The 13,276-nt window shown below is 35.6% G+C and overlaps 1 protein-coding gene across 2 annotated transcripts in view; it reads left to right on the forward strand.

Moving 5' to 3' along the window:
- Positions 1 to 13,276, forward strand: part of RHBDD1 (rhomboid domain containing 1) — a 55,253-nt gene that overhangs the window by 15,016 nt on the left and 26,961 nt on the right. For both annotated transcript variants that reach the window (XM_076340902.1, XM_076340903.1), the window contains exons 4-5: positions 7,864 to 7,952; positions 9,625 to 9,675. In XM_076340902.1, the coding sequence (XP_076197017.1) occupies positions 7,864 to 7,952; positions 9,625 to 9,675 (140 nt within the window). The remainder of the gene's footprint in view (positions 1 to 7,863; positions 7,953 to 9,624; positions 9,676 to 13,276) is intronic.

Genomic DNA, 13,276 nt, shown 5'->3' on the forward strand with positions numbered 1-13,276 from the left:
GCTGGCATCTGTTAATTCTTTTCCTTCTCATTAATATTTCTGTTATGGGGAAATTTTAAAAAAACATGTAATATTCTTCTACTCTTTGCCTTCCGTAAAGTAAGGATATTGAGATGTCAGCTTTTTAAAGCAATCATTGGGATTATTTCTTTGATGGAAGAACAGGCATGTGAAAAGTTATCTTATTGTTTAACCTCTGTGCCTCTTCCAGAATTGTGCATGTGGTATCTTAAGTCATCTATCCCTTTTGCATGGAGGTGCTTTACCTATACTCACTATTAAACGAAAAGCTTATCTTTCAGGTTGTTTCTGAACTAACTCAAATATTTGTCAGATTGACAAAGATGACACTTTGAGGTTGGAAGCTGGACGTTACAGGTTTTTTCAAACTTCTTTTTCAGCAAGTTAAGAGTAACAAAGGATGAAAATAATGGGAGAGTGGAAAGCTAGGAATGGAGAAGAGTAGAGGGTGTTATTTTTTTCAGCATTCAGAAATGTTGAGGTTTGATATTGTGACTGTCCAGAATTGCTCTTTTGGCAGTTTGTCAGAAATAGTGAGACTTGCTATTCTGGAGTTCAGAGAATCTCAGAGATGTCTAACATTTCTGTAGCTCACTGCATCTCTGAAAACTGACTTAGGCATTTCTCTAGGCCTCCTTTTGATGTCTGTTTTGACAGGTTTTGTAGTTACTGACTTCCAGTTGTCTGATAAAGTTTTCCAGATCTGTGGATGATGCAATCCATAAAGTGTATAATTCTTCTTACTTGAGTTTTTTCTATTTTCTAAATTAGTTCCAGCCTTAAGCTTGTTTCCAAGTTTCTCTTCATAACTTTTTTGAAATAAACTATATTGATAAGTGTTGATCTGAGCCAGTTCTGTTGACTTTTTTCTTTTTTGGCAACTTAAGATGCTTATTAGAGTTCTTAATCTTAAAAAAAGAGAAGACCGCAAACTGAGAACTATCCCACACAAGAACAAGAGCACAGCAACATTTGGCGATAGAGATGCACATCATTGTCATAAGCATTCATAGCTGACAATTGAAAATGTTACACAGTTGTAATGTATAGTGAATCAACAATGACAATTAGTTGTTGCTTCCTTTCACCTGGATTCAAGGATCCAGAGGAAACCAAAATCTCAAAGCAGATCATGATCAAAACAGGTAAACATAATAGGAATACTGAGCTTCATAAAAAACAAAAACCAAAAGCAACAAAAAATAATTTATATATATTTGAAAATACAAGAACCTATTTTGACAAATCCGGTTTTAAATTTTGATTATTTTGCCTTGTACCCTTCTCAGTCTCAACCCTGGTACAGCGTCTGGTGTGAATACAAGTATTTTGCATAGCTCTAATAAACTTAACCTTATGAGACCTTTTGTGTGTATCTATTTTCCTATTTAATCTGCTTTTTTAATTTCTCACTTGTTTAATGCTTAGGGATATCACTGAGTCATCACTGGTTATCAATCAGATTTACTGTTGAACTGTTTATTATGCTGTTTATTGATGAGAACTGTCCCTCAGGAACAAAAGGGCTAAGAACAACTGATCAACCAAAAAAACTCTAGGTTTGACAGGAATGGCATTACATGATGAGAACCATTTGATAGCCTTTCATTCTTTTGTCAAACTTAGCTTTTACTTTTCTATGCTATTTTCCCAATGTGTTACAAAATTGCTAACAAGTTTGCCATTCGCATTTAAAGAAGCAATGGCATTTTCCTGTATAGGGCTGTGTAAAAGAAGTTGACTTTTACGTATGCAATCGTTTAATTTGCATTCAGGTGGGTTGTTTAGCACTGGTAAATTGACTGCATGGCCTACTTTCTAAGCAAGATTAAATTTTCTAGCAAAGTGTTTAAACTGGCATGTGCAGGTGACTGTGCTTGTGTTAGTTTGGAAATAAACTATGTATAAATACATGGATTTGATTCCCATGGTCTCAAAAAATTCATTGTTTTTCAAAAATGAAGTTGGTCTAGATTCTTGTAGTATATCGCTTTGATATTATTCCTTTGTTTGCTTGTTCAGTGAATACATGCTTCCTAGCCTAGCCTTGGAATAGGAGATACATGGAAATAAGATCTTTTCACAAAAGACTGCAGCAATGGCTTAAGCTGAAGACATACTTTTGTTGCTAAGAAGTGGCTTTGTCTTGTGGTAGAATTGCATGCGTAAATAATAATGCCTGCCAGACTTTGGGGTTTGCTGTTAGGAAGGAGTTATGGAAGTTGTGACGGATGTAGACTTGCTCTGTTTTCATTTGTTGAGTCAGGTGACTGACACCACAGAATTGAAACAATTCAAGATAAATTCACCAACAGTGAGGAATTGATTAGAATTCATCGTAAGGATACTGGAACAATATTAATGTAAAAATTAATACTGAGAGGCTTGTAAATATTGGGCCAGAATCTCTCCTACATGAAAAGCAAATGCAGTCCAAATGGTATTCCCTCTAGTGATACCAGTTTTCATGGAAATTAAACAGCCAAATGAAAATGTGTAATTAATTCTGTTTAGAGGATTTTTCTGAAGTAACATGCACGTCAGCTTGATGGCAAATGTCTTCAGGAAACAGTATTTGGACATACCGCATAATTATCATTAGTATGAAGTGAATGGTTGAGATAAGTAAGATCTCTAGGGATATCTACATTTTCAAACAAAAAGTTAAATGAGACATCGTTTGAATTTCTTTGTACGAGGGAGAACATTAGTTAATATTGATAAAGCTCATTGACATTTAGTGAAAAAAACCATGCAATTTAAAAAGTCAAGGACCCTGTTTTTATTCCCATTCAAAGTTCAGCTTGTATTGTAGAAACTGAAAATTGTACTGTGAACAAAAAATTATCTGTCATTTTTTCTTTATTAACCAGCAGGAAAAAAGGCAGTAGTTTATCATGTTGCAATTGGGAGAATGTTTCTTCATTAGTCTAACTGAAAAATAACAGGCAATTTTTACCTAGTAAAACATACATTCCAGTCAAGACTTTATGAATAGTGTAAAAAGCCTATTTTGGCATCTGCTGATAATGCTTTATCGGTGATATTGTAAGAGTTTTTAATGATATCCAGGATTATTTACTGTATATAAAAAGCAGAAAATAGGAGTAACCTCAGGTTTCTGGATTAGACAAGAAAGAAGTGGAATTTATAATACAAGTGAAAGGAGCCTGGGCAATATGTGCTTGGACAAGACTTCTTCAGACAACTTTGTGCTTTTTGTAAGCTGTTTAGTAATTTCTTTTCAGCCAAAATCCATGGCATTTAGTTCTAAATTTTGCATATAGTCCCACCTTGTGAAAACAGTTGTAGTTTTGCCATTAACTTCAATTTCTGCAGATAAAACTCAGACAGCCTCATAGGCAAGAAATCCATTATGCAAATTTTTAGAAAAGGCAATCTACTTAAAACTAAAATTCACTGTAAAATGTAATAAAATGTCAAGAAGAGTGACACTGAAGTATTATTCAGGATTAGTTGTTCAAATATATTTAAGTTCATTGGAAACAAGAGTATCCACTTTGGACTAAGGCATGTGGATGGAAGAACACTAATTGCATGTGTAAAACAGTTATTTTATGTAATTTACTTAAATTGAATAATTTCAGTCTACTTCTTTATAAAATAAGATTATAGAGGATCTGAGTGAATCTGATCTCAGAACAAATGCTCTGGGTGATAACTTCAGAAGGGCAAACATGTATATGTTTATATACAACCATATATATGTGTGTATATATAATTTATATTATCAATATTTAGTCTAATGCACTTTTAAAGATCATCACTATAATAAACTGTGATTGCTTTTTGCAGGATCTTAGTAGCCCTCTCATTTTCCCTTGCGAAGCAGAGGCAAACATGGGAGAGAATGGGCCCTGGACCCAGCAGGATCTGGGAGGCCTCTGTCTCATCCAGACAGAGACACCCCAGTTTCTCCAGGCAGCCTGTTCTGCTACTTAAATGTTTTTAAATCTCTTGCTGTGACTTATGTCCGTTACTTCTTATCCTATGGATGGAGAATGTGGCGAGTGTATTCATTCCTATTTGTGACAATCTTTTCCATGTTTTAAGATTGTTGTATCTGTGAGAGAATTCTTCAATAGACTTACGTGATTGTGATCCCTTCAGTCTTTTCTCAGAAGTTGTTTTGTGGGCTCTCTGTTTTTTTGTTGCTCTTCTTTTGGCCCCTCACTACAAGAAGGACATCGAGGTGCTGGAGCGTGTCCAGAGAAGGGCAACGAGGCTGGTGAAGGGTCTGGAGAACAAGTCTGATGAGGAGCGGCTGAGGGAACTGGGACTGTTTAGCCTGGAGAAAAGGAGGCTGAGGGGAGACCTCATCGCTCTCTACAACCCCCTGAAAGGAGGTTGTAGCGAGGTGGGGGTCGGTCTCTTTTCCCAAGTAACAAGCGATAGGACCAGAGGAAATGGCCTCAAGTTGTGCCAGGGGTGGTTTAAATTGGATGTAAGGAAAAATTTCTTTACTGAAAGAGTGGTGAAACATTGGACCAGGCTGCCCAGGGAAGTGGTGGAGTCCCCATCCCTGGAGGTATTTTAAAGACGAGTAGATGAGGCGCTTAGGGACATGGTTTAGTGGGCATGGTGGTGTTGGGTTGATGGTTGGACTCGATGATCTTAGAGGTCTTTTCCAACCTCAATGATTCTATGATTCTTTTTGTGCCATATGCAAAAAGTAGGCTCGGTTCTCCAGCTGAGACCACTGCTGAGTAGAGTGGAAGGCTACTTCATATTATTTCCAGATAGTGCTCCTGTTTACATATTTCCAGTGAAATACTTGTCTTTTCTACAGTGGTGTGACATGTTGATCCGTGCTTTACTGCATAATTCACTGTGTGCCCCAGGTTCTATCCTGAAGCTCTCCTACTAGCCAGTCACTTCTATCCTGTTTGTATAGTTGATGATTTCTGTGGTACGTTCAGAACTCCGTATTTGTCTTTATTGAATTGCACACTATTTTTTCCAAACAGCTACTTAATTTTGTCAAGGTTCCTTTAAATTGTAATGCCATCTCCAGTGACTCTTACAGCTTCTCTTAGCCTGTCATTTGTAAATAATATTTGGAATAGACTCTTGCAGAAATCCGCTTGATTCATATCCTAAGTTTGATAGTGAATCACTGGGAAGTATTAAGTCAGGCTTACCAACCACTTAGGGATCTGCTTACTGTAGTTCTAGAGTTTAAGGTTTTTAAGTCTTCTTTATGGCAAATGCTGTGAGACAGTGCTGCATTCTTACAGCGTGTGACATCTGCTAATTCTCCCTTTCCATGAGGCTTGTTGCCCTGTCAAAGGAGGAATTTTGATTGATTTGACATGATTTGTTCTTGACAAATCTGTTTTCTGCTTCTGGTGTTCTTACCTTGGTTGTATCCACAAATTACGTGTCCTAGTAATTGTTGAACAAATAATTTTATCTGGGAACAGAAGATAGTGATTAGTTTGTAGCCTTCTGACTAGAGTCCTCCTCCTTCTCTAGTTCTCTCCCTGCCCCCCCCGCTTAATATAGAAATACCCTTACAGTCCTCTGGAACCTTACCCATCCTCAAAACAGCTGGGAAAAGACACAAGTTACCTACTTCAGAATTTTGCTGCATAGTTATATTTTTTTATTTGTTTTGACAAAGTTAGAAGTTTTTAATAAAACTTTTTTTTTTTAAATTGCGTATTATCTGTATGTTTTAGTTGTTACATTTGGAAAATATCTATAAAGATGTTTTCTATACTACAAATGATACCAAGCATTAGCAAAAAAAGGTATTAAGTTATCATTTAGGTAAATTACAGTGTAACATGTCCTAAAATGAAGTGGTGTTTGCTTAACCTGGCTGTAACATAAAGCGTTTTGTTAATGTAAGGGAAGCTGTCCTTTTGTACTCTACAGAATTGCTTTTCCTTAGTAATGGTGCTACTGTTGATCACACTCAAATTAATTTTATGACAGCATATGGTGAAAATTTCATGTGATTTATCAAATGTACTAATTTTCTGCATGTCAGTGATAGTATATATGTGTGACAGTGTATCTGATATTATTTTTCATTTAGAAAACCCTGTTTAAACATTTTCATTGTAAGTTTCTACTCCTTGAATATAATTTATAATTAAACAGTCAATAGTGTTTAGGCATCTAGTACACTAGCCTGTTCAATAGACATGAAGTGGAAATTATCCCCCTAAACACTTTAAAGTTGAAGGTTTTTGATTATTCATATTGTGTAAATATACCGCTTCACTGTATTGCAAGCAAAGACCTTGATTTTGGGTTTTGTGGAACAGTGTTGTGCTCAGATAAATCAAGATGAGCATAAAATTTGTTTAAAACACTGCCAGGAATATAGGTGAATCAATCTTATGTTGGTGATGTCTAGAGTAAGGCATCTTGAAGTATTTAATGTTTTCTGTGTACAGACATTTTCCAAGTCAGGCATTTTTCACAAATTTGGAAAATCTGTTCCAGAAAAATCTGTTTGGAAAGTCAGTTCCTTATAGATACTTTATTTTGCTAACTACCTCTTACCTATAAATTTCCACATCAGCATTTATGTGTAACTCTTAAAAAAAATTGTTGGCTACTGACGGGAGAGAACCGCAGCTCTACGTAACAGAACACACGTTTGTGGTTAAGTAGGTGGCAAAAGAGTGAATTTAGATTTGATCTTTATCTCCCTCTAGTGACACATGCATTTTCTTGTGTATTTTTACCAGTGATGCCTGGAAGTTGTATTGTCATGAGTGTATATCTGTGTAACTCTCTTGGATTTCTGATGGGAATGTAAAAAGCGTAATGTTTAAATCTATTTTTACATTAAACAGAAGTTTCATTTCTGCTTTATAGAGGCAAAAAAGCTCATGTTACTTGAATCTTTGGACAACCAGTATAAATCCAGTGGACTGAGTTATTTATAATTGCATATACTGGAAAATCTTAACATTTAGTGTATTGGCGTCTTTAACTTCATAATAGAGGTGAACAATTTACAAATAATGTTGAAACCTGGTTAAACTCAAAAGACTTTAGTCTTAATGAATGTCTAGACCTGATTAAACACGAGAGTTTAACTCTTAATTTGAATGCTGAAAATTGGTTTATGAATTTAGAGTACTGCACAGTCATGGCAATACTTGGAGCAAATCTCCTTATTTACTGTAAACATACGCTTCCATGTTGATGATTTCTCAAAAGACTCTAGAGCCTTTTCATTCTATATGCAAATGGACAATGATCTTTTTTTAAGAAATCATTGGTATGTATAGAAAAGAATTTGGATCTCAGCATTTCACTCATTGTTCTTCTAATTTTTAAGGTACTGTGTTACAAAGATTGCAAGAGATCTGCATTCATGCTTATCTCAGACTAATTGTAGGATTGTATTGATAGTGCAGTAGAAAGTACTCTATTTATGCTTTCACCTGAAACTAAATGGTTTTGGTAGATCCTACCTAGACATTTCAGCATAATTCTGTGGATTTACTTTTTTATAGATTAAAACTAGTTTCCTACCTCGGTAAGTCTTGACTTTAAATACTTTTAGGGAAACGATATTCTGTCCTTTAAACAAGCACTTAAAATTATCTCTCCAATTAGTTTCCAGCTTCTTCGGGATATTTGTTAGATACTTTTCTGTAACTGTATATACCTAGCAACTTTATGGTAGCTCTGAAGAAAGAAAACTTGGCACTATGTCCTTGCAGGCAAGTAATTTCTCTGTGCTTGGTCTCACTCAGGGACTTCCTCAGTTACAACAAATTCTGCACTCCCTCTTCTGGATCCCTACAAAAAAGGTCTTCCTTTCCATCACTCACAGATTTTCCTTTTTTGTAGGACTTCTTTTGCTGGGCATCTGGCAGGGATTCTTGTTGGATTGATGTACACTATGGGACCTCTGAAAAAGATCATGAAAGCCTGTGCAGGTATATAATTTTGTTCAATTTGTAAAATCTGCATAAGAGACACTTTTATTTTTAAAATTCAGTAAGTCTTGCATATAGAAATTCAGGCCATTCCAGTAAGTTTTTCGGCAATTGAAGATCTGCTGATTATTAAAGTGAACGTAGAAGAAAAAAACAACTCTTTTTTCTTAAATATGGATGATAAGAACCACTAATTGTGTCTTTCAGATATTTTTAATTAGAGGAATACCTTTTACCCTTCTTTTCAAATGTTAGTTTAGAATAAAATGTTTCACATAAGATGTAAATGAAAATTTCACTTTAAATGAAGTGTGGTGAAGCCATAAAAATATGCCAGAACACAGTATGTTTCCGTGTTGATTTCTACTACTTGCGTCCATTCTAGTGGAAGTCCCTACAGTTTGAAAAAGGTTGTGGGACGCTTGAGAAATTGTTACCAGAATTCTCAAGCTTTCCAACAATGTATTACTACAGCTTTTCATATTGTAGTAATACATATTTTTAAAAAAGGTTATATTTTTAGACATCTTTAGTCTAACAATTGTTTTAAATACAGCCCTGCAAACTTTTATATCACCACTCCCATAAATTTCAGTGTTTTAATTGGAAGTCTAAGCCCTGTCACAACAGCTGTGCTGGGGTTGGTTGTTAGAATATTTGTTTTTTTACGTCTGATTACTTAATATATTGAGTGCTTTATTCATGACTGTGCCATCAATTTGACCATGGATTTGGTGTTTGTGTAGTGGAAATTATTTGTTCAGATGTGTATGCTTTTCACAGGAGGTTTTATCGCAGTTTGGTGATACAGTCTGTAATTCATATATGTTTAGCAGTTTTAAGTGGAAAAATAGTGACCGAAGCATCCGATTTCCTACCCCACTGGAGTGAACAGACATGAAGTGTCACATTAGTTAAATGTCAATATTGCATGTTTCTGTGGCGTGGGGGGGGCTATCTGATGACTGTTAGGACAGTCAAGCATCGGATCACGCTGCCTAGGGAGGTTCTGCAGTCTCCATCCTTGGATGTTTTCAAGACTTGACAAGATAAAGTCCTGACTGAGTAACCTGGTCTGATCTCATAGCTAACCCTGCTCTGAGTGGGAGTTGAGCTAGCGACCTTCTGAGGTCCCTTCCAAACTGAATTATTCTGGGATTCTGTGATAAAAGCCGTGGTACTGTTAGCGAAACATGCTATGGAGATCCTGCTGCTGTGAAGGTTGCTGTGTGACTAAAGACCTGGAGGGAGTGTTCCAGTACACAGGTCGTCTTTTTCTCCTGTGTAGCAGAGCAGAAACAGTGCAGTGTTATTCCAGTCCTTGGTTTTCTGTGCTTTAACCCATTTTTACCAATGTACAATCTCAGTGCAGAAATTTTTCATTATACGTTCTGGAGAACGTTTGTTAGGTTGGTTTGCATTTTTCTAGGCTACATGGGTATGTTGCTTAAACATGGCACACTACTATAAAATCTGGAACAACATACAAGCTTACCAATACTATATTCTCTCACTGATGCCAAAAAAATTCATAGGTACCCATTGTTTCATATTTGTATCTTATGAAACAGACTCTGAAAGAAAGAGTACTTTAAATTTGATTTTGTATTTTATAAAGAAAGAAAATGTGATTATTTTATTCTAATAGTACATGCATTATTCCTATATTTAGGTGGCCTTTCTTCATTCACTGACCCTGCCAGGCCAAGGGACTACTATTCAGGTGAGTACTCTCACCCACTTCCCTAAAAACTTATTCCAGCTTTAAAAATAGGGACATCATTTTTGCTAATGATAGAAAACCTACAGAGGAGCTAGTTAAATGGAAACATATATAATATACAAAATATTTTGCACATATGTATACTTGCTAAACTTGTATTACTTCTCTGGCCATGTCTCACCTTTCTTTTTTAGGGAACTGTGTGGATGTATTTTGTACAAGAGGCTTTAAACCTCAAATTAAGGTCACGACTTCATAAAATGCTACCCTGGGGAAATACCATCCCTTTTGCAGAAGGTGCAGCAGAGGGGAAATTGTGTCTACTGAAAGCAGCCCTTTGAATCTTGGTAAATCTGCCTTGATCTGGCAAATTTATCTATTCCATTCTAGGATGTTTTTTCCCCCCTCCCACAAAGACCTTCTTCCTTTGAACACTTTTTGTAAATCAAGTAATTTACATGCAAAAAGCCCACTCCTCACGAGAATAAATCTAGGCTATCTTCACAGTATATAGGTGGATAGTTGGAATACTAGCATACTTTGAATGTAGCACGTTTGGTTCACTTCTCGTGCAGAATGTTGAGTCATTACATGTGGAGTGTATAGAAATAATAGGTGGAGACCTTGTCTGGGAGGGACAGAAGAGGAGCCAGCTGTGAGAAGGGCTGTGTGTTGGATCAAAGCTAAGGGATGCATAGCCTAGTGTATCTTATCTCCTACAATGATTTATACTCTTTCCTAGACATCTGCTGTAAGAACAGGGTAAATATATAGTGATAAGTCCCTCAGATATCTGCCAGTGTGCAGTGGCTTGTGGCTTAAAGATGTTCTCAGCAGGAAGTTTTATGGGGGAATTTTGTCTTCAATAGCCCATGATGGATTCTTCTTCCGTGAATTTGTCAAAAGCTCTTTGAATCGGCATGAACTCTTTTTAACACCTACAACATCACAGAAGAGGAATTTCACAGTTTAGTTCCTGATGTAGAATCTGTCATTTTTGTTTGCTTTGAACCTGCTAGCTGCTAATTTCATTTGATGCACATTAATTCTTCTCTGGGAAGGGAAACCAGACCTTCATTCTTTACGTACTGTCTTGATATTCTTTATGGTTTTATAGACTTCAGTCCTATACTCACCACAGTCATCTTTTCTCTCTCGTTGAAAAGCTGTAGTCTATATTGTTGCTTATATGAAAGCTATTCCATACGTTTGATCATTCTCACTGTTTTCTGATGTTTAGTCATGCAGGATTTTTTTATTTTTTATAGTCATATTTTATAAGTGAGATGTGCTTACTCTGAGCCACAGTGAGCCAAAGTTAGTGCTGCTTTTATTCTCCATGATGGATTTTGCTTTCCATGATCTACCTCCAATTTTATTATTAAGTTAAATAATTCCCACAAGCAAAATTATGGGCCCTTGAGTATTTTTGAAGCATTTGTTTTGTAATTCCTAACGAAAAGATCTTAACCTACTTTCCTTACCAACAGCAACAAGGATTGTTGTAACTTAAAAGTATATTTACGCAAGATCTCCATTATTCCAGTTCTCAAGTCAAAAAAGACTTGATCTAAAGGCCAGTAAAGAAATAAAACAAAAGTGATATTGTGAAATGAAGGATGTGAACATAGACTATGTAGTGAGCATGAGCTATCTGTTTCCATACATATATCATACAAATATATCCATACATATATCATACATATATATACATACATACATACATCATACATATATCTGGCTGGCAGTCTCAGCCCAGTTAAAGACGTTCTCCTGGCTACAGGTACTGTTCACAGTCCACCAGGGCCCGGGTGTGCTGCTTGCATTGCTCTCTATTCCACGTTCATAAAGACTAAGTCTTCCTTCAGTATTCCAGTATAGCAGGGTGGGTGGAAACTCTAAAGATTTATATCAGAAAAGGTACTTTAGTGGCTAATGAAGATAAGAATTTGTACTTGACATTTAAGCTCCATCATCTATTGCAGCCACTGTACAAACACCAGCTGGTTGGAGCTTGGGTGGGTGTAAAAGACCACCCTTGTGGAATAGGAGCAGATTATGAATAGCCCTTTACTTTTTCTTTTCCAGCTCTTCCTAAGCAGGGAAAAGGGAAGAGAATTCATGTAATATATCTAGCATGGTGGGGGACTACATAGCACCTAAGAAAAAAAACTTCAGTATGCTGATAACAAAGAAGTCTGGGGTTTTACTGCATGTCTTGGGCAGTCCCCGAGGTAGCCATGCTGTTGCTTTGAGTTGTTGTGGACAAAAGGGAGGTAAAGGAGAGAGTTAACCTGAATTATCCTGTCTTCCAAGCTTGGCTTTAGATGTAACTATATATATATTTTTTTGTACTAAATTCATTTCTCTAAAGTGACTTACAATTGCAATTTAAAAAATACGTATATTTGTTACGTTCATTCCCTGTGTATATACTTTGCAATTGTCTTTCATCCTATTTGCAGAAGTCTTTGTGGAAGATTTACCCTTTTGCTTGGTGTATGATATATGTAACAAATTTGGCCATCTGTGGATTAAGAAAACTCTCTCTAGTGTCATAGGCTAATGATGCATATACAGTACATCCTTATCTTGATTAATTTTTCATTTTCTGGTATTGCTGATTTATTACTATCTGCCCTTAAATACCGATTTAAATAGAAAAATAGATGAAGTTATGGTCAGAACAGATTTTATGAAACAGTACAAGGAAACAGCTTTAGAAGAAAAAAATGATTTTAAGTGTAATTTTAACACATTCAGTATTTAATAACTGAATTAGGTTTTCTCTAAATGCAATTCATGAATAAAGTATTAGGACATTTATTTTGATTAATAGGAACACCTTGAACATGTCAATGTTACTGAACTGTTTCTTGTTGTAAAATAAAAGATTATGGCTTTCTGAGCATTTAGAACTTGATGACAGTGTAAAACATCAAACATACAAAAATTTACAGTAATAGAACAAACTTAAAATGACATCCTTTTTCTTTCATCAGATAATTTCATGCTTTTAGTACCAGAATTTTTATAGTCTTCTTACATGCAGTTTTGAAGCCTCCAGAAAATAAATTTATAGCTGAGAAAATGTTCATTCAGATTAACATAATGCAGAGGGGAATGAGGGGAATACATGAAGATTGCATCCAAAGTGTATATATATAACAGCTAAATGGTATCCTGCAGTCAGTTTTATTTTTCTGCAAAATTATGGCTCTTAAATGTAGCCAGTATGACTTAAAGGCTTTCAAAGGTTGTTAAAAATATGACTGTAATTCATACAGATTAAAAAATAAGAATGATCTTTTCTAACCAGAGGAGTTGCCGATCATTTGAGAAATGGCAGAATTTCAGGTTACTGGAGGATAATACAAAGTGTTCACTGCAGATGTATGAAAATTATCCCTATGTCAGTTGTATGTTCCAAAAAGGAAAAACTTGCAAATGGACAGAATTACATTTTTTTTCCTCTATGTATGTGTATTATGTATATATGAATACATACGTCCGTGTGCACATACATGTGTATATAAAATATATGTAGGTATATTTGTATAATATGCACAAAGGAATATATATATTCCTGTATAGAATAGTG

This window comes from Aptenodytes patagonicus, chromosome 6 (assembly GCF_965638725.1).
Source record: "Aptenodytes patagonicus chromosome 6, bAptPat1.pri.cur, whole genome shotgun sequence".
NCBI classification, from domain to species: Eukaryota; Metazoa; Chordata; class Aves; order Sphenisciformes; family Spheniscidae; genus Aptenodytes; species Aptenodytes patagonicus.